The sequence below is a fragment of the Conger conger genome, chromosome 8 (assembly GCF_963514075.1).
Source record: "Conger conger chromosome 8, fConCon1.1, whole genome shotgun sequence".
Taxonomy (NCBI): domain Eukaryota; kingdom Metazoa; phylum Chordata; class Actinopteri; order Anguilliformes; family Congridae; genus Conger; species Conger conger.
In genome coordinates, this window is record NC_083767.1 from 39,275,927 (window position 1) to 39,296,611 (window position 20,685).

The 20,685-nt window shown below is 43.9% G+C and overlaps 1 protein-coding gene across 1 annotated transcript; it reads right to left on the reverse strand.

Moving 5' to 3' along the window:
• Positions 1-10,189: 10,189 nt before the first annotated feature.
• Positions 10,190-14,855, reverse strand: LOC133134457 (hemagglutinin/amebocyte aggregation factor-like). The gene is made up of 5 exons (XM_061250654.1): positions 14,837-14,855; positions 14,459-14,534; positions 11,773-11,916; positions 11,312-11,464; positions 10,190-10,232 (listed from the first exon to the last, which is right to left on the reverse strand). Exons 1-5 carry the CDS (start codon positions 14,853-14,855, stop codon positions 10,190-10,192), a joined length of 435 nt encoding a protein of 144 aa, XP_061106638.1.
• Between the last annotated feature and the right edge of the window lie 5,830 nt (positions 14,856-20,685).

The window sequence follows — 20,685 nt, forward strand, 5'->3', positions numbered from 1 at the left end:
ACTGACCCTTACGAAATAAAATAACGTGAAATTTGCCTTTTCGCATGTGAACATGGCCATTTTCACTTGGGAATGAAGATATTCACACAAAAAGAACATTCATTTTCCCACTCAATTTTCCATATAGAATCATAGTTCACGCACCTTCACATGTCAAGTGTTGATTTTTGGATGTATGTGGTTTTTACAAAACATGATTCATAATGTTTTAAATGCATTGTTTTATAATTCTACAGATTAATTTTTGTTTGTAACAGAAAATAACTACTAAATTAGCCAATGAGAACAAAATTTCACAAGTTTCTTTTTAGTTGCATGACGTTCCTGAATGCATCCAACTCATAAACTGCTATTTTACAGTTCAAAAGGAGTTCAGCATCAATCAGTTCAAACAATCAAACGAGTAGTAGTAGTTCAGCATGAAACAATATCAATCAAGAAGCAATTGATATGGCAGTAATTGAAGGGTGCACTATAGTATACAGCAACTCGGGATGTGTGGGTGTGCATGTGTGAAGTAGATTTCATGTGTTTAATTTTAGCACCATCTCCTGGACATTAGTCAAAATACATCAACTAGAAACAATGTTTATTTTTTCTATTCATTTATTTGGTTAGTTAGCTTTATGTATTTTTGTCAAACAAGCAGTTTGCAGTTTTATCTATTTTCTGCTTGCAAAACATCTTTTGCAGTTCTTTTTATTATTTTATGTTTCTCTATTTTATTTCTATTTTTCTCAATTTTTACGGTCTGCCACATTTTCGGATTGCCACACTTTGGATTGCACAACACTTCAGTTGATTTAAAAAAAATATATATCAGAACAAGATGCCCCCCACACACCTTCTACAGGCTGCACTGACTGCCTCTGCATGGCTCGGAGAATTGAAGAACTGGAATGCAGGATCTCAACACTTGAACAGCATATTGACTCTTTGTTACAAACACTGAGGTAGCCTCCTCCACACAGTTGGCCAATGCTACTGTTCCATCAGCTCCAGCAGACCCATAGCTCAAACTCGGTGCTAAACCCAAGACCATGGTCTGCTCCACTCCCAGGACCTCCAACATGGAACCATGGACTGCTGTCCTGGGGAAAAATGGGAAGAATCAGCATCCGCCTCCTCCCAGAACCCCACCAGCACAGCCTCTCCAGCTGAATAATAAATTTGAAGCACGAGTGGAGTCAGATAACACTGTCGTGCTGCAGCCTCCCCAACTTTCAACAACACCTCGTCGTCTATACACCGACAGGCGGGTTCGTCATGGAGCTGGCCCCGCGGTCCAACAGTCAGCCCAGCCAAAAACTCTACTTTTGGGAGACCCTATAATCAGGGATGTAAGAGGTAAGAGAACAATTACTCACTATTTACCAGGCGCCACAGTTAATGGCATAATATAAAACAATTCCTGGAGTTTTATCAAAACACCAAACCATCAACACAATCATTGTACATGTAGGGGCTAATGACATTCCTAAACAATAATTTGAAATAATGTCTCTGTTAAAACAAGACTACTAAACCTACTCGGTTCTCTCAGCAAAGAACATATTCAGGTGCACATATCAGGGCCGATCCTCTCACTAGGTCCCACTGCTTGGCCAACATATCCACCACCCGTCTTTTCCCCTCTCCAGCAACCATGCCCAGAGTGGGATCAACAAAAACCTTCAGACTCCTCGACCCCCCCAGTCTCCCCTCTCCCCATCGCCCACCTCCCGCTCATCCGATCCTGTCCTAGGTCTGACCTCAAGCCTGGAGAGACCTCCCTGTCTGCCCCGCGGGCCCCACGCACCCAGACCCACCCCATCTCTCCTGTCCGTCAGCTGGCTGACAACCTCAAGTCAAAACTTCTGGAGATTAATGTCTTGCTAGAGGTTTGGCCATCTCCGCAACTGCTGTTAAGATAGTCAACTCTGGAATTTTTACCAAGCACAGACCTATATTCAACTTACCGTTCATGGGCAAGATACTTGAAAGGGTCGTTTTTAATCAACTTACCAACTTTCTGAATGAAAACAATACAACAGGCAGTTTTTAGATCTAATCACAGCACAGAGACTGCTCTAACTAAGATAGTTAATGATCTTATACTCAGTGCTGATGCTAACAAGGTTCAGTTCAAATTTGTTTAGATTTGAGTGCAGCTTTGGACACAATTGACCACAATACTCTAGTCAATCACCTTGAATACTGGGTTGGTCTTTCTGGATGCACTCTCAACTGGTTCCAAATATATATTACAGGGAGACCATGAATCTTGGAAATCACATGTCAGAAAAATATGACACATCTTCTTGTGTTGCACAACGGAGCTGCCTTGATCCCCTTCTTTTTTCATTGTAGATGCTTCCCTTAGGTCATGTCATCAGAGATCATGTGAGCCAAATGCTCCAAATGCATTATCTTCCCTGACTACCTGTCTGCCTGCAATGAATCAATGGATGAACAAAAATTGTTTAAAGTTAAATAAAGTTAAATGAAGACAGAAATACGTCTAGTTGGCCCCAAAGCCAAAAGGGATGCACTTTATAACAGGTTAGCAATTTTACTCCCCAGGTTAAATCAGAAGTAACAAGCCTGGTTTTAATTTTAGACTCTGATCTACGTTTAAAACCACACATTAGAAGGTGATCAAGACTGCTTTCTTCCACCTGAGAAACATTGCCAAGGTACGGCCATTTTAATCAAGTCAGGATTCTGCGAACCTAGTCCATGCTTTTATTTCAAGTATCACAATGCCCTTTTTACTGGTCTTCCTAAAAAATCAATAGAAAGACTGCAATTAATGACTACAATTAAAACAATTGCTGTGAGACTTTTATCAAAAACAAGGAAGCGAGAACATATTGCTCCTGTTTTAGCTGCACTGCATTGGCTCACTGTATCTTTTAGAATTTACTCTAAGATTATTTTACTGCAAAGTTCTTAATGGTTTAGCTCCTCCTTACATTTCAGATTCATTGTTGTTTTATGTCCCTTCACGAGCCCTCAGGTCATCTGCAGCTGGTTTATTAATTGTTCCCTGTAGTTCACAAAAGAAAATTGGTGATGCTGCTTTTAATCATTACGCCCCTAAATTATGGAACATCCCTGCCAATTAATATCAGAACAGCAAGCTCAGTGGACATTTTTAAACTTTTTTATCTAGCTTTTATCTAGCAGCACTGCTTTTATTATTCTCTCCTTATTTTTATTATATTTTTATTCTTCTTATTTTATTTTAGATTTATTTAGCAGCTTATTTTTATTTCTTGCTCTTAACTTTGTGCTATGTCTAGCAGCACTGTTTTTAGCACAGTTTTTTATTCCTTTCTTCATTTCTATTTTGTATAAAATGTTCTGTTATTTGTTGGTGTCATGGTGGGAGGTAATTCTCACGGGTGCCACTAGTTGGCCGAGGATAATTGTTTCCACCTGTTCCTCGTTTTCGCCAGGGGAATTACCTCCCGGGAGAGTATTAAAGACCAGCATGGACTAGTTTCTGTGCTTTTGTGTTCAACCGTTCGCCCTTGGCACAAAGCCGGTAAAGCGCCCGGTAGACTCTAAACCTATACGAGTCAGGTACGGTGCTGGTGGATAATTCTCTCATTGCTAAAAAGGAGAAATATCTAAAAGGTAAGGAAGGCGTACAGCTGGAAGTGTTGTGGGTGCTGGCGCCTTCCTCAAGGGTTTTGTTTTTCTTTTGGACTTGTGTGAGTCGATGGTAGAGGGACGTTGTCCCCAGTGTTGTATTTCGTTTTGCATTTTTGTCCCGAGCTGCGCCTCGAGGTTTTTATTTTCGTGCCTAGCTTTTCTCGCTAGGTTGTATTTTCTTTTGGTTTTCACTCAGTGCCCAGCTATTTGGCACGGTACCAAAGTATTGGTTCGCCCTAGTTATTTAAGGGTTGTTTTACGTTCTCTAGCCGTTTTTGAGCTACTTCTCTGTTTACGATTTCTAAGTTTGGTTTGTTTAATTTCCTTTCCTCCCATTGTTCCGGGAGAAGTCCTGTTCCTAGCTGGGTATCCCTATTTCGGTTCTCCCTGGGATTTAGTGACTGACACGTTCGCGTGTCGGTTAAAAAAGGGTTCTACCTTTGGTCGCCCCGGGCTCTCCGCTTAGCTTCCAACGCTACAGAACACAAAAGCCACCATGGAGAGACCAGCGACCAGTACTGGAAGGGAGATGGGAGACTCCCCATTAGAAGCGGTGGTAGCCGCTCAGCAGGCTATGCTAGCTAGGCAGGGGCAGGCGTTGCAGGAATTGCACACCCAGCAGACAGCTACCACCGAGCAGCAGACCATGGTTTTTCAGAGGCAGGACGAGATCCTGTCTAGGCTGGGCAGGCAGCAAGATGTGTTGATGGAGCTTGCCGATAGTTTACGATTACTGGCAAGCGAGTTCCATTCCCCACAGGCTCAGGCACCACATCCCTACAACCCTCAGCCACTCACTTCCTCCCCATCTACGGGATCCGCATCCCAGCCCAGTTCACCACTAATACGGGAACCTAAGTTACAGTTGCCGTTGCGGTACGGGGGAGAGGCGGGTAGATGTAGGGGGTTTCTTTCCCAGTGCTTAATTTTTTTTAAAACCCAACCCTCACAATTCTCAACCGAGGATTCCCAAGTAGCGTTTATTTTATCCCTGTTGACCGGGACCGCTCTGGCCTGGGCAGATCCGCTGATTCGGGCACAATCCCCCCTAATGAGCAGCTCCCAGCTCCTAATGCAGGAGATGACAAGAGTATTCGACCACAATGTCACGGGTAAAGAGGCGGCGGCCCGATTAACGTGGATGAGGCAGGGAACTCAGAGTGTGGCAGAGTTTTCAGTGGCGTTCCAGGCTCTGGCAGGGGAGACGGGGTGGGCGGACGAACCGCTAATGACACTCTTTACATGTGCACTGTCAGACTCGGTCAGGGACGCGCTGGCCACAGTGGAGCCACCGGGGAATTTAGGCTCACTAATATCGACAGCGATTCGCATTGATAACCGGGTTCGGGAACGTGAGCGAGAGAGAGCCGGCAGAATGGACAGCTCGTGCGGAAGCTGCGTTCAGTGAGTTAAAGAATAGGTTCTGTTCGGAACCTATTTTAATAACTCCGAATCCCTCCCTACCATTCATTGTAGAGGTTGACGCCTCTGAGCTGGGGGTAGGGGCTATTTTGTCTCAACGGTCCCCCCAAGACCAAAAGGTGCACCCTTGTGCGTTTTTCTCGCGGTCGCTGTCCCAACCCGAGAGAAACTACGATGTGGGAGACAGGGAGCTGCTAGCGGTCAAACTAGCTTTGGAGGAGTGGCGGCATTGGCTGGAGGGGGCGGAGCATCCGTTCATAGTGTGGACGGACCATAAAAACTTGGAGTATATTCAATCGGCTAAGACTCGCAACTCGCGCCAGGCCCGCTGGGCGCTGTTTTTTGCGCGTTTTTCTTTTACTATGACGTACCGCCCCGGATCCAAGAACACCAAGCCAGATGCCCTCTCACGGGTTTTTGACAAGGCGGATAGGGAGCACGAGCCTGAACCCATTCTGTCCGGGGCTCAAATTGTGGCGCCTGTGGTTTGGAAGGTGGAGTCGGCAGTGCGGAGAGCACTGCGCCAAGATCCGGGTCCAGGGGGGGGTCCACCTAGTAGCCTTTTTGTGCCTGCGGGGGTCCGTTCCCAAGTACTACAATGGGGACATGCCTCACGGCTGGCGGGGCATCCCGGGGTCCACCGCACCAAAGATTTGGTGTCTCGACGGTTCTGGTGGCCCGGGATGGAAAAGGATGTCCGGGAATTCGTAGCCGCGTGTCCAGTTTGCGCACGCAGCAAGGGCTCCCATCGACCACCATCAGGGTGGCTACGTCCGTTACCCATCCCGAAGCGCCCATGGAGTCACATCGGGGTTTCCTTTCCTCCCATTGTTCCGGGAGAAGTCCTGTTCCTAGCTGGGTATCCCTATTTCGGTTCTCCCTGGGATTTAGTGACTGACACGTTCGCGTGTCGGTTAAAAAAGGGTTCTACCTTTGGTCGCCCCTGGCTCTCCGCTTAGCTTCCAACGCTACAGTTGGTTGTTAAAATGGCATATTCCCACAATCAGTGTTGTCCCACTCGAGGGAGGCACAGGGGAAAGGACCCAAAGTCGTTTTGGTCACCTCTTGAAACAGATAATACATAATAGCTAAATTATTTGTTTTAAAGTGGGACTTAGTATAAGAAAGTTTGCTGGTCTTATTTTATCTTTACTTTCAGTGGTCTTTAGAGTCAAATGAATGTCTTTTTGGTTGGTTGTTGTGTGGAATTAAGGTATATATTCACACAATCAGTGTCGTCTCACTTGAGGGATGGACAGGGGAAAGGTGTGCGTCTTGGTTTTTTTTTTCTATGTTATATTATTATCAGTTTGTGTTGTCTCTGTAATTCTTTGTAATTGTGAGGGAGCAGGGGTGGGAGACCAAGAGTGACCGGGAAGGGATCACAAAGTTACCAACAATAACTCCCCGGCGATCTGCCAACCGAAAATATGACTAGAACTAAAATGGTCAAGAAAACAGCCTTCAAAACAGAGGCGGAACCAAGAAACAAAACTCCGGAAGGTTCTCAGGATCTTACCAACCCAAAGGAAAACAAAAAATGGGACCCTAAACTTATCTATTTCTAATTTCTAACTGAATTAAACTAAGTCTTGGAACACTCTCTCTCTGTCTACCTTTAGACCTCAATACCGGCTTTGTGCATGTGTCAAACTGAAACACCAAAACTCGCCAGGAAGATACTTCAATAGTTCTCCAAGCAGCTGACTGCAATCGGCCATGATTACAACCACATTCCACATGTGGGAAGCAATCTCTCCTGCTGAGCTAAGCCGGCAAGCCCTCTAGATGACAATGAAAACCATGACAGTAATTGGTTTAATGTAAAACACTTTGAGCTACATTTCATGTATGAAAGGTGCTATATAAATAAAGTTTATTGTTATTATTATTATTATTATTATTATTATTAGTAGTAGTAGTAGTAGTAGTAGTAGTAGTAGTACTAGTAGTAGTAGTATTTTAACAGTTATTACATCTGTTCAAAATTTTCCAAACTGCAAATACAACTGTTGCCTGACGTATTTCAGTTAGAAAGACATAAAATACAGTGTTCATCTCCATTCACAGTGTTCCAACAAACAGCCAACTGCCTGTTGTATTGTACATTCCGCTCTGGTGGTTGTAGTTGTAGTGTCCAGGTTGTATGTAATAGCCTTAGCTATTGCTTTCCACAAAACAACATTTGATGCAGTTCTACAAACAGATGGAAGCAGCTGGATGATACCAGCACTCCTGATAAAACAGTTAATGCATGTTTTTATATGTTAGTGTATGCTGAAGAATGTATTCATGATGTTTAAGAGATTCGAAAATCTTTTATTATGGATACATGAACTAAAAACATAGACCACAACAAAAGAAAAATGAATTAATAATTAGGTCATGGATAACTGATCAATTGATTTATCATACCCCTACTCATTCTATTGACATTTGTCTCTCTCTGTGTGACATCATAATCCACCCAGCATTGCTGCATCAAACAATGTATGTGGTCATAGATCCTCTCAGCCAATCAAGAGCCGGTCAGAAGAGCTGACTGAGGTATTGCAATGATAACGGTTAGTGTTATCATTGCAACACCTCCCTCATCACTCACACCTGACGACTTTGTCTCCTTCTTTGAAAAGAAGGTTGATGCCATATGCAATTCCTTCTCCCAACCCTCTCCCCCTGCTGACCCTCCTACCTTCCCCAACTCCCTAGCCTCCTTTTCTCCCCTCTCTGACTCCGACACTTTGAAACTCCTTACATCCCACCGCCCGACCACCTGTCCTCTTGACCCCATCCCCTCTCCCCTTCTACAATCAATCTCTAATGACATTCTCCCTTTTCTCTCCTCTCTAATCAACACCTCCCTCTTTTCCGGCACCATGCCCTCTTCCCTGAAGAGTCACTCCCCTGCTCAAAAAACCTACTCTTGACCCCTCTGCTCTGAACAACTACCGGCTTGTCTCTCTTCTTCCCTTTCTCGCTAAAACTCTGGAACGGGCGGTCTGCTCCCAACTGTCCACTTATCTTCTTCACAACAATCTCCACAATCCCAACCAGTCCGGCTTCAAGAGTGGCCACTCCACTGAGACCGCCCTGCTCGCGGTCACTGAGGCACTCCACTCTGCTAAAGACAAATCCCTCTCCTCTGTCCTCATCTTCATCGACCTGTCGGCCGCCTTCGATACAGTCAACCATGAGATTCTGCTCTCATCGCTGTCTGGGATGGGCGTCACAGTATCTGCGCTTGCTTGGTTTTCCTCCTACCTCTCTGGTCGTTCCTACCAGGTGACTTGGAGGGGCTCAGTCTCTGACCCTCACCCCCTACAAACTGGAGTCCCGCAGGGCTCAGTTCTTGGTCCTCTCCTCTTCACGCTATACACCATGTCTCTTGGTTCTGTTATCTCTTCTCGTGGCTTTTCTTATCATTCTTACGCCGATGACACCCAACTCTTTATTTCCTTCCCCCCCGATACCCAGGTCACCACACAGATCTCTGCCTGCTTGGCTGATATCTCTGCGTGGATGGCTTCCCACCACCTGAAGCTTAACCTTGCCAAAACTGAGCTTCTCTACATCCCTGCTAAGTCCTCTCCGACAATTGACCTCTCACTGACTGTTGACTTTCCTCCTACCGGACGGCATAGAATCTTGGTGTGACTCTTGATAACTGCCTCATCCTGGCTCCACAAGTATCCTCCACTGCCAGAACCTGGAGGTTCTTTCTCTACAATATACTCCGTATCCGTCATCTCCTGATGGAGAAAGCCATCCAGCTCCTAGTCCAAGCGCTCGTCATTTCCCGCCTGGATTACTGCAACTCCCTCCTAGCTGGTCTCCCAGCTTGTGTCATCAAGCCCCTCCAGCTGGTCCAGAATGCTGCAGCCCATCTGATCACCAGTCAGCCCAGGTCATGTCACCCCGCTCCTCATTGGCCTCCACTGGCTTCCTATTGCCGCATGCATCTGATTCAAGGCCCTAGTGTTGGCATTTCAGGCTGCTAAGGGGACTGCCCCACCTTACATACAATCCTTAATCACTCCCTACTTCCCAACTAGACCACTCCGGTCTGCCAGCTCTGGTCGCCTTTTGGTTCCCTCTCTACGAGCACCTGGCGGTCGAGCTGCATGTTCACGCCTGTTTTCTGCTCTGGTTCCTCAGTGGTGGAATGACTTGCCTACCACTGTCAGGACAGCAGAATCCCTCCCCCTATTTCGACGCAGACTAAAAACACACCTTTTCAAATTGTACCTTAGTCCTCCCTCCTGATTTCCCCCGCCCCTCTTTCTGATATCTCTATCCCTCTTGTCTAACCTCCCCAAAAAAAAAAAAAATGCACTTATGATGACTGTATGTATAGAACAACACTTCATGTGTATTTTACTAGTTATGGATGTGATGCTTTAACTTGTGGAAGAACCTATGCACTTGTAAGTCGCTTTGGATTAAAGGTGTCTGCTAAATGACAAAAAAGAAAATGTCAATGTAAAATGTTACACTAATGGATTTCTATTAAATTCAGTGTCCATTATAAACCCTGAAATACCGTTCTACACACACGTATGTTTTAGTGTGTGGTTGAGATCCACAGTCCGGTATTATTAGGCGGGCGGCCTGTAGCGTGGTGGTTAAGGTAAATGACTGGGACACGTGAGGTCGGTGGCTCTAATCCCGGGGTAGCCACAATAAGACCCACACAGCCGTTGGGCCCTTGAGCAAGGCCCCTAACCCTGCATTGCTCCAGGGGAGGATTGTCTCCTGCTTAGTCTAATCAACTGTATGTCACTCTGGATAAGAGTGTCTGCCAAATGCCAATAATGTAAACCAATGCTAGCTATTAATGCATTTCAATATATTTGCATTCTTACACAAACATCCCATAATGCATTCTGCTGAATGTTCAGTGGAATTGTATGCCGTTATTTTTAGTTTTTTAAGACTGCCCACATTCTGCTTTAATGAAACCACAAAGTCTGTTTTAAGAAAAGACACGGAACCATATTTTAATGCATACTACTCTATGTTTATTCATTTATTTTTGAATTAAGACCATATATGGTACAATTGAAACTATATATTTTTCTATGATTCGTGTAATTTCTTCTTTTCGTTCGATCCCTTTAATCAAAAGGATTCAACAAGTTCTTGCACAGTACCTAAACCGCCAGCGACGATCTCTGCAAAAGAACAGAACAATGTTCAGATTTACACGCAATAGTATGGTCAGATCAGCTGCACATCTTTTCGAGGTTCTACACAAAAAGGCCAAAATCTATTTCATATTTTCCACTTTTCCACTCATCAATCTTCATCAATTAAAATGGCCTTCATTCTTAATTTTGAGTTGAGACATATTTTAATTTAACCAGGAATACCCCATTGAGATCGAAATCTCTTTTGCAAGAGGGGCCAGACATGAGACCCAAAGTTACCAAACAAGACAGGCAGTCAAATTATAAACAATAAAAGGAGAATTAAACATAATTATGAAGGTACTTAGAAAGCAGAGATGGTATTTGAATGGTGATTGAGAAAAAGTTCTACTGTTGCTTTTTACTTACATAGTCAAGTCTTAAATGTATATCAAAAAACAAATAATCAGATGTCCAAACAAATCAAAGGGGCAAGGCAAACTCGAAACTTAGGCAAAGGGGTGTCTTCAGGAATCTCAATGAATCAGTTTTACAAGGAATCAGCAAGTGAAATACAATCAACGAAACACTTGGCTGAATCGAAGCAAGTAAATAGGGATAGAACAGAGAGGAGTTACAGAGCAGAATCGAAACTGGAGATATCGTTAGTATGTTAGTTTTGTGATTAAATCTAATTATCAAAACCTAATCACTGTTAGTTAATTAGTAAGACAGACAGTTAGTGTGTTAATGTAATTAGTACTCTGTAATATCTATGTTTGGTGTTATTAGTAAATTAGTGCTATCGACAACATGAACTAGCAAAAAAGCAGGAAGTAAGAAAAAGCGAGGCTGAGAAGGAATTGTTGAAACCTGGAAAATTCCGAAACCGCCCGGATAGTGCAACACGCAGACAGGGGAATGACTAGGGCTCAGAAACATACAGGCACAGACATAAAAGGGGAAGACAAATGCAATGAACTGTAATGGATGACAGATAACCGGATATGAATAAGAATAAATAGCAAGAAGAACAAATAAACTAACAGACTAAAATCAGAAACATTACACCTTGCATTGATACACTGGCTGGAAAAAACAAAGAAAAGTGACAAAGTACTTACTCAGCCCTATTGTTATGGTAGCTTCCAACTCCAACCAGGTCGTTATGGTGAGGAACATACCAAGTGAATCGCTCATCAAAGGTGTTCACGTAGGGTGTCCAGTAGCAGTAATGGTTGCAGTAGTTGTTTATTCTGCAGCAGTAGAATTTCCATCTGTGGTGGAAAACAGCAATAAAAAGGTGGCTTTACCTATACCGTAAACCATGTGACCTACAAAGGTCCACCGTGTTAAAATTGCATTTGTCATATTGACAATTGTATTCACCCATCACATACAATGAATTGCATTGGCTGGGGTTTTTTCCATCAAAGTTTCTCTGCTGCCCTTCAAACAAATCTGTATCTTGTTTTTCACTGGGTTCAAATACATTAGGACTTCCCTGACCATATGCAAGTATCTTTGTTTTAAAACGTGAGCTAAAAAAATCAATAAAAAAGAATTGGAAAACTGTAATATAAACCTTCGATCTTCTTGCCGGTTTTGATGATAGCTTGACATTCCTGAAATAATGTGATTATCTGGACAGCTGTAGTGGAATGCTTGATCAAATCCATTGACATAACCAGTCCAGAAACACGAAGTGGAGGGAGGACTTCTCTTGCACCTTAAATCCCAGCGGCGATCTTCATAATGTAAAACCCCACAGCTAACCCAATGACGGAATTTAGCGGGGGCCGAAGGGGGGTTTTGCGTGATTGTCCTTCTGGCGTTGCTGGGAGAACATTAGTTGGGTTAATTATTATCCTCCGTACAAGAACAGAGCACAGTTATATTTAAGAATATACTGGGTCCGTTGCCATGGGTCGGATATGGATTGACCTGCCCCATATCCCGCTTATAGCTGGCCAGAAACGGATCAGTACAATTCTTAATATTCTCCGTTCTCAAACGGGGTCGTATTGTACGCTTAGTGGTTACTATAGTTTTACTCGTTTATCTGACTCCATTTAAAATATAATTTAGAAATTTGGGTTTGCAACTTACGCGGACCTCGGGAGTGATTACATTCGACTTGTACCTGCGCCACCATTACTCAATAGATGCTCCCGGGATTAGCATTACTGCTGAAATCTCAGTTCGGTGGAGAACTCAGAGGCTGAGGGTCCAATCAACACAATACATGCAAACCTGCCATGATATTTGCGAGCCCAGGTCGGCGTAGCATTGTCTGGGCTCCTTAGAGCTAATTTGGCAGGAACCAGCCGTAACGCCCATGGGTTCCCTTCGCACCAGATTACAAGAGCCTTGCGTCGCCCGACCCTTTAAGGGACAGAAATTGCTGGCCTCACAACTTAGAACTATCACAGGTGTACCGCCCCGCCGATCGGTCGGTCTTTTGGCCACCATTTCCCCCTGAGTATTTCAGTTGTAATTTAGGCTGAAAAGGTACAAGATGAATTAGAGTCATGGAGATCACGCAAGTTACAAACAAAATAGTTTATTCGCAGACAGGTAGGTTATTAGCTTTAGAATATCACAATCAAGTATAAAATACACAAATTAAGAATAGAGATAGAGTAAATAATCATACCTAGCCTGCTTGGACTACACACAAACACAGAGTATAGAATATGCCGTATGGAAAGTCGAATACGATCTTCCTGATACTTACATACATACATACATACATACATACATACATACATACATACACAAGACATGTTGTGTGGGAAGTCGAATACGATCTTCCCAGATTGGTCTGTCTCCCTTGCTTTTATGCCAAATCATACGTTTGAAACCAGGCGGCAGTGCCATAAATCAACCCGGAGGGGTGGTCAAATCTGGAATTTAGACCCCCACCCTTGGGGGTTGTTGAGTAGGGAAAATGAGATGATTACCAGGAGAGGACGTGTAGGTTTTCCCTTGGGATACTGAAACTATAGTTTATTAAATTCCATTTGGTATGAAATGTATCTCATCCGATTCCTTGATTTTATCAGATCACATCCATACCAAACAGATTACCCTTATGTTTTCTTATGTTGCAGTTATCATGAAACTTCCCTCCTGATTATCCATTTTACATGCAATTCCAGTTACCATTACATAAGACTTAATGCAATAATACAAGGATCACATGGGCAATGTTTTCAAGGTGTTACCGGGTCTATTTACTATCTTAATAGCAGTTTTGAATATTTAATCTAAGAGAGCAGTCACCGGTATAATGACAGCAGTGCCCAAATGAGGGCACTGTGGCATTGTCCGGAGTCTTCCCCCTTGGAAGTGACCAGGTATGGGGTCACAGGGAGGTCACCAATGTTCGGGAGGATTCTTTTCCCATGACCCAACTGGCCTTGGACCACTCATACATCTTAACTCCCCAACAGGTAGTCTAAACAACATTGGAACCCCAGCTCTCAGGCCCCTCACACATGGCAGCCCTTCCTGACCTTAACCACTGTGCTACAGGCCGCCCCATCATATCTATGAATGCTGTAGTTGGGAGTTTTCATGATAACTGCATTATGGATAAACCTGATTTGGGTGAATGAAAGGAAAGGAGACATTCCAGACTGTTTGGTTTCTTCTCCTTATCTCCGAAATCCAGGCCTTAGAGTTCTTGACCGTAAAAGTGAGTCACCCATCTATAATTTACAGCCAGGCCCACCAGGCAGGGGGCTAAAACACATGGCTTCTACAGAGACAACTTTTGCCCAGTTTCCCCTCGGCTCCTGAATGGTTGTGATATCAAAGGTAGACTGTTACAAAAACTAGACCATTACACCAGTCGCACTGAACCAATCAGAATAACACCAAACATCACTATATTCTGACCTGGGATTATCATGAAACATCTTTATACCCTCTCCAGTACTCCTGTACTCAAATCCTGTAGGAATGTGAGAAAAGGGGGGCCCCCAGGGCCTAAGAAGGTGCCTCTAAGAATCCTTCTCTAGCTCTCCCCCACAGGCATGTGTGCCAACGGTGGGGGCTAACAATGTATGCTCCAGGAGAGGGAAGTCAGCAAGCTGACCAGCGCATGAGACCAAATGTTACTTATGACTGGCTTACAATAACGATTGTGATGTTGGCTAGAAATAATGCACAAACAATAAATCGTGACTGGGTATTACTAATTTTTCATGTTTTAAATCACTTGAGCACATTCTATTGATGTAAGATAAACAGTTGATATTTCTTACCTGGTAATCTCAGAAATTGAGTGTCCTGTGGGATACTGAAAATTTAGTGGTGCATCATAAGAATTTTTCCACGCTTCTGTTTTAACCAAAAAAGCCAGTGTCAGTGAATGGATTTCAAAGAAAACATATTTTTGCACACAAAAGTCGATACAATATTAAAAGCATGCATAGGGAAATGCAGTATGTACTTTCCACCTATGTACACTCACTTTTTCATACTTATTCATGCCATTATCTGATCAGCCAATTGTGTGGGAGCAGTGCAAGTGCAGTTCTGTGTGGCTCTCATCTGACTGCCGCTTCTCAGATTAAACCTGTCACGTCCCGTGCCCCATCCTAGTCATTTCCTGATTTCCTGGTTTTATGTATTTTCCGTACCTGATATGTGTTCCCTCATGTTTCATTGCACTCACCTGATCCTGATTTTCTTCTTTATTGTGTATATAGTCTCTATGTATTGTGTATATAGTGTATATATCTCTTTCCTTATGTTTGGTTACAGATTATCTGGTTTCCTCGTTCCTGCATCCTACATCCTGCATCATCCATCCTGCATCCTGCATATTGCAGGTATTTTTCCCTGTACTAAAGAGGCTTGAGGTTGTGTGACGTGTATCACCAATACCAAGAGATAAAGCTGTTTTCAGTCATTAAGCACTCCTGAAAATCTTTCACTGACAACAGACAGGTTTTATGCAGTAGTGGCTTGTGGACAGGCATCTGGGTCTGAAGGCAGACAGATAACACTGGTGAAAATAAAAATAATGTAATCATCACCATCTTCATCTTGAGACATTCCTCCCTGTCTGTTTCACTGAATGGTGTGCATTATATTGTAGCTGTGGAACAATGTCAAGGCTATAGAGGACCTGTATTGCAAATACCATACGTTTTACGAGGGACAGTGCACATTAATCAACATTTTCAGTTTCCACATCAATACAGAGTTAATGAGCCCATTTTCATCTGTAGTCCCTACCCTGCATGTCTTTGGACTTGTCTTCATAGCCGTGGTCCACTTGGCCGTGCTAGAATGTGTATATGACAGGTCTCGACATTTTTACGAACCAGTGCTACAGCCCATGAAGTAGCTATTTCTTTCTTCAGATAGATAGTTGCATTTATATAGCTCTTTTCTCATACCCAAAGCACTTTACAGTGATGAGAGGGAAACTCACCTCAACCACCACCATGTGCAGCACCCACCTAGACCATTCTGTGCCAGAATGCTCACCACAGTTTAGTTAGGCTCTCACAGGCAGCAGCTGCCTGGAAGTCAATGCTGAGGGCTCAAAACACCCACGAGGGTTCACGCGGTTGGCTCTAGCACCACCCTGTGGAGCTACACGCCACGGCTAGCTCTGGCACAGCTGCCAGATCAGGGATGGGCAAGGAGGGCAGTATCTGGATTCTGGATTTCAGGCCACTAAATTATTTAATTAGCCAAATCATTTACGTTATCTGTAATTTTTAGCCATATTCCGTTGTATAACAGAAGCTGATAAATGTTCTTACCTTGTCGGATTTCTTTTCTTTTTATTTATAATTTACGAATTAATCGCTCATGGTGCATATGGCTAATTAGCTGATTGAGCCTTTGTAACTGGTGGCAGCAAAATTCTGCGCAGACACCAGCCCTCCAGGACTGTTCAAGGACCGTGATTTGAGGAGCAGAGCACTCGAACATTTCAGCAACTCAAACAAGTGCTAGCATAACTACTGTATTCTATTAAAAGCAATGTTAGAAACAAGAAATGCTTTGCTTCCTCGTATTATGCTCATAAAACAGCCGTAATTTAGGAAGACAAAAAAAACCGAATTCCATCGTTCTATTGATTTGATTGGACTACACTTTTATGAATATAGTACTAAGAATGAAATCCTTAGAGGGAGATTCTGGTCAGTTGCCCAGCATTACAGGGTGTGAGTCATTAGACAGTGATTATTGGATAACAGTTATTGTCCTTCCTCTGTTAGCATGGTCATAACAAGCATAACAGGTCTTCGAAGTTACCTAATATGTACGAGTCTCTAGGGTGTGTGTGTGTCTTTGTGCCAGTCTTCCGTAAAAAGAGCTATACAAATAAAACAGAATTTGATTAAATATATGTACCTAGTCTCCAGTGGTGCATGTCATCGATTGTGATTTATGTGTGTGTTTTTGGGATCATTTCTGTTATGGTCTTCTTAGAAGTGCAGATCAAACACAAGCGCAAGTGCGAAGAGGACCTGAGAGGACAGTACAGTTCCGAGTCCTAGTGTAAACAAACAGATATAATCGGAACCCTTGAAGAATACATCAACTTCCAAACTAGCATACCACACTTGGCAGCTAGAATACCCTGAGTACAACAATACAATAGCTAATACAAAAAACAACAATATCTATACAACTATATAAGTGCAATTACAGTCTATGCCATATATAAGGCTAATCATGGTGGTGAGTTAGGGAGGGAAAGGTGTAGCCTGAAGAGATGAGTCTTTAGTCTGCGCTTGAAAGAGGTCAGAGACTCTGCCGTTCTGACATCCACCGGAGGTCATTCCACCACCGTGGGACCAGGACAGACAGCAGTCATGAGCGAGAACTGCAGGTGTGGCGAGGGGGAGGCGCCAGACTGCACGAAGTGGCTGAACGGAGGGGTCTTGTTGGTGTATAGGTCTTGATAAGTGATTGAATATATACAGGGGCTGATCCCTTAACTGCCTAGTACGTGTAAAACCCCACGCTAACCCAATGATGGAATTTAGCGGGGGCCGAAGGGGGTTTTGCGTGCTTGTCCTTCTGGCGTTGCTGGGAGAACATTAGTAGGGTTAATTATTATCCTCCGTACAAGAACAGAGCACAATTATGTTTAAGAATATACTGGGTCCGTTGCCATGGGTCAGATTTGGATTGACCTGCCCCATATCCCGCTTACAGCTGGCCAGAAACAGATCAGTACAATTCTTAATATTCTCCGTTCTCAAACGGGGCCGTATTGTACACTTAGTGGTTAGTTTTACTTGTTTATTTGACTCCATTTAAAATATAATTTAGAAATTTGGGTTTGCAACTTGGTGGCACGGATGGTGCAGTGGGTAGCACTGCCGCCTCACAGCAAGGAGGTCCTGGGTTCGAATCCCCGTCGGCCGGGGCCTCTCTGTGTGGAGTTTGCATGTTCTCCCTGTGTCTGCGTGGGTTTCCTCCCACAGTCCAAAGACATGCAGGTTAGGCTGATTGGAGAGTCTAAATTGCCCGTAGGTATGAGTGTATGAGTGTATGAGTGTGTGAGAGTGTGAGTGAATGGTGTGTGTGCCCTGCGATGGACTGGCGACCTGTCCAGGGTGTATTCCTGCCTTTTGCCCAATGTATGCTGGGATAGGCTCTGGCCCCCCTGCGACCCTGTTCAGAATAAGCGGGTTCAGATAATGGATGGATGGATGGATGGGTTTGCAACTTACGCGGAACTCTGGAGTGATTACATTCGACTTGTACCTGCGCCACCATTACTCAATATATGCTCCCGGGATTAGCATTACTGCTGAAATCTCAGTTCGGTGGAGAACTCAGAGGCTGAGGGTCCAGTCAACACAATACATGCAAACCTGCCATGATAGTTGCGAGCCCAGGTCGGCGTAGCATTAACTGGGCTCCTTAGAGCTAATTTGGTAGGAACCAGCGCCGTAACGCCCAAGGTTTCCCTCACAAGAGCCGTGCGTCACCGACCCTTTAATTGGCAGAAACTTGCTGGCCTCACAGCTTAGAACTACCACGGATGCACCAAATCGCCGATCGGTCGGTCTTTTAGCCACCATTTCCTCCTGAGTATTCAGTTGTAATTTAGGCTGAAAAGGTACAAGATTAATTTGAGTCATGGAGATCACAGACAAAATAGTTTATTCGCAGACAGGTAGGTAATTAGCTTTAGAATATCACAATCAATTACAAAATACACAAATTAAGAATCGAGATAGAGCAAATAATCATACCTAGCCTGCTTGGACTACACACAAACACAGAGTATAGAATATGCCGTGTGGAAAGTCGAATAAGATCTTCCGCTGCTACACATACATACATACATACATAAGACATGTTGTGTGGGAAGTTGAATACGATCTTCCTGATACTTACATACACGTACAACATGCTGTGTGGGAAGTCGAATACGTTCTTCCCAGATTGGTCTGTCTCCCTTGCTTTTATGCCAAATCATACGTTTGAAACCAGGCGGCAGTGCCATGAATCAACCTGGAGGGGTGGTCAAATCTGGAATTTAGACCCCCACCCTTGGGGGTTGTTAAGTAGGGAAAATGAGATGATTACCAAGAGAGGACGTGTAGGTTTTCCCTTGTGTTACTGAAACTATGGTTTATTAAACTCCATTCGGTATGAAATGTATCTCATCCGATTCCTTGATTTTACCAGATCACATCCGTACCAAACAGATTACCCTTATGTTTTATTATGTTGCAGTTATCATGAAACTTCCCTCCTGATTATCCATTTTACATGCAATTCCTGTTACCGTTACATAAGACTTAATGCAATAATACAAGGATCACATGGGCAATGTTTTCAAGGTGTTACCGGGTCTATTTACTATCTTAATAGCAGTTTTGAATATTTAATCTAGGAGAACAGTCACCGGTGTAATGGCAGCAGTGCCAAAATGAGGGCACTGTGGCATTGTTGTTGGGGAATTTCTTTTCCTCTTCCGCGTGTTCGTTTAGGTGGAAGACAGGACACTTGAGACCAAATTCAATGATAAACGATTTAATGAGACAACTTAGTAAGCAAGGAATACAGAAAACAACTGAGCAGACTCTCAACCAATTTGCTCAGCTGACATCCAGGAGCGCACACCCTTCTTCCAACTTCAAACCACTCTTTATTCCCTCATGAGCCTATGCTGATTGGTCGGCGTCTGTGATGGACTGACAACACCTGCTTCTCCTCCAATCAGAAGGCATCCTTATCCTTAATTCCAAGAAGCCACAGTATTTTCTTGTGACTTCAAGACAGTTATTTTTGACTGTTAAGAGCGATCTGGGTGTTCCTGTTCTCCCAAACAGTTCTCTATTTTTTAAGGTTGTGGTTAACACCATCTGGTTGAAACTTCCTGCATGCAGCGTTTGTGCAGTTGCAAGCACTTTTGATTCATAGCTCGAAGGAAGTTCAGGTCTGGGTCAAGTTCAGGCCTGAGTCAAGACATTTTAAAATAATTCCACATTGTCCGGAGTCTTCCCCCTTGGAAATGACCAGGTATGGGGTCACAGGGAGGTCACCAATGTTCTGGAGGATTCTTTTCCCATGACCCAACTGCCCTTGGACCACTCATACATCTTAAGGTAGTCTAACCAACATTGAAACCCCAGCTCTCAGGCCCCTCACAAATGGCAGCCCTTCCTGACCTTAACCACTACGCTACAGGCTGCCCCATCATATCTATGAATGCTGTAGTTGGGAGTTTTCATGATAACTGCATTATGCTGTAAATATGTATTTGTGCCTCTCATGGTAATATACCTTTTGAATAAACCTGATTTGGGTGAATGAAAGGAAAGGAGACACCCCAGACTGTTTGGTTTCTTCTCCTTATCTCCAAAATCCAGGCCTTAGTTCTTGACCCTAAAAGTGAGTCACCCATCTATAATTTACAGCCAGGCCCACCAGGCAGGGGGCTAAAACACATGGCTTCTACAGAGACAGCTTTTGCCCAGTTTCCCCTCGGCTCCTGAGTGGTTATGCTATCAAAGGTAGACTGTTACAAAAACTAGACCATTACACCAGTCGCACTGAACCAATCAGAATAACACCAAACATTACTATATTCTGACCTGGGATTATCATGAAACATCTTTATGCCATCTCCAATATTCCTGTGCTCTAACCTGTCAGGAGTGTGTGAAAAAGGGGGGCCCCCTGGGCCCAAGAAGGCGCTTCTAAGAATCCTTCTCTAGCTCTCCCCCACAGGCATGTGTGCCAACGGTGGGGTCTAACAATGTATGCTCCAGGAGGGGGAAGTCAGCAAGCTGACCAGCGCATGAGACCAAATGTTACTTATGACTGGCTTACATACGCGAGCACCAAAGTTTTAAATTTGATGCGAGCCATAACAGGCAGCCAGTGGAGGTTGCTGAGTAGGGGGGTGACATGTGAATGTCTGGGAACATTGAATACCAGATGGGCTGCAGCATTCTGGATCAGTTGTAGGGGTCTGATGGCAGATGCTGGAAGGCCA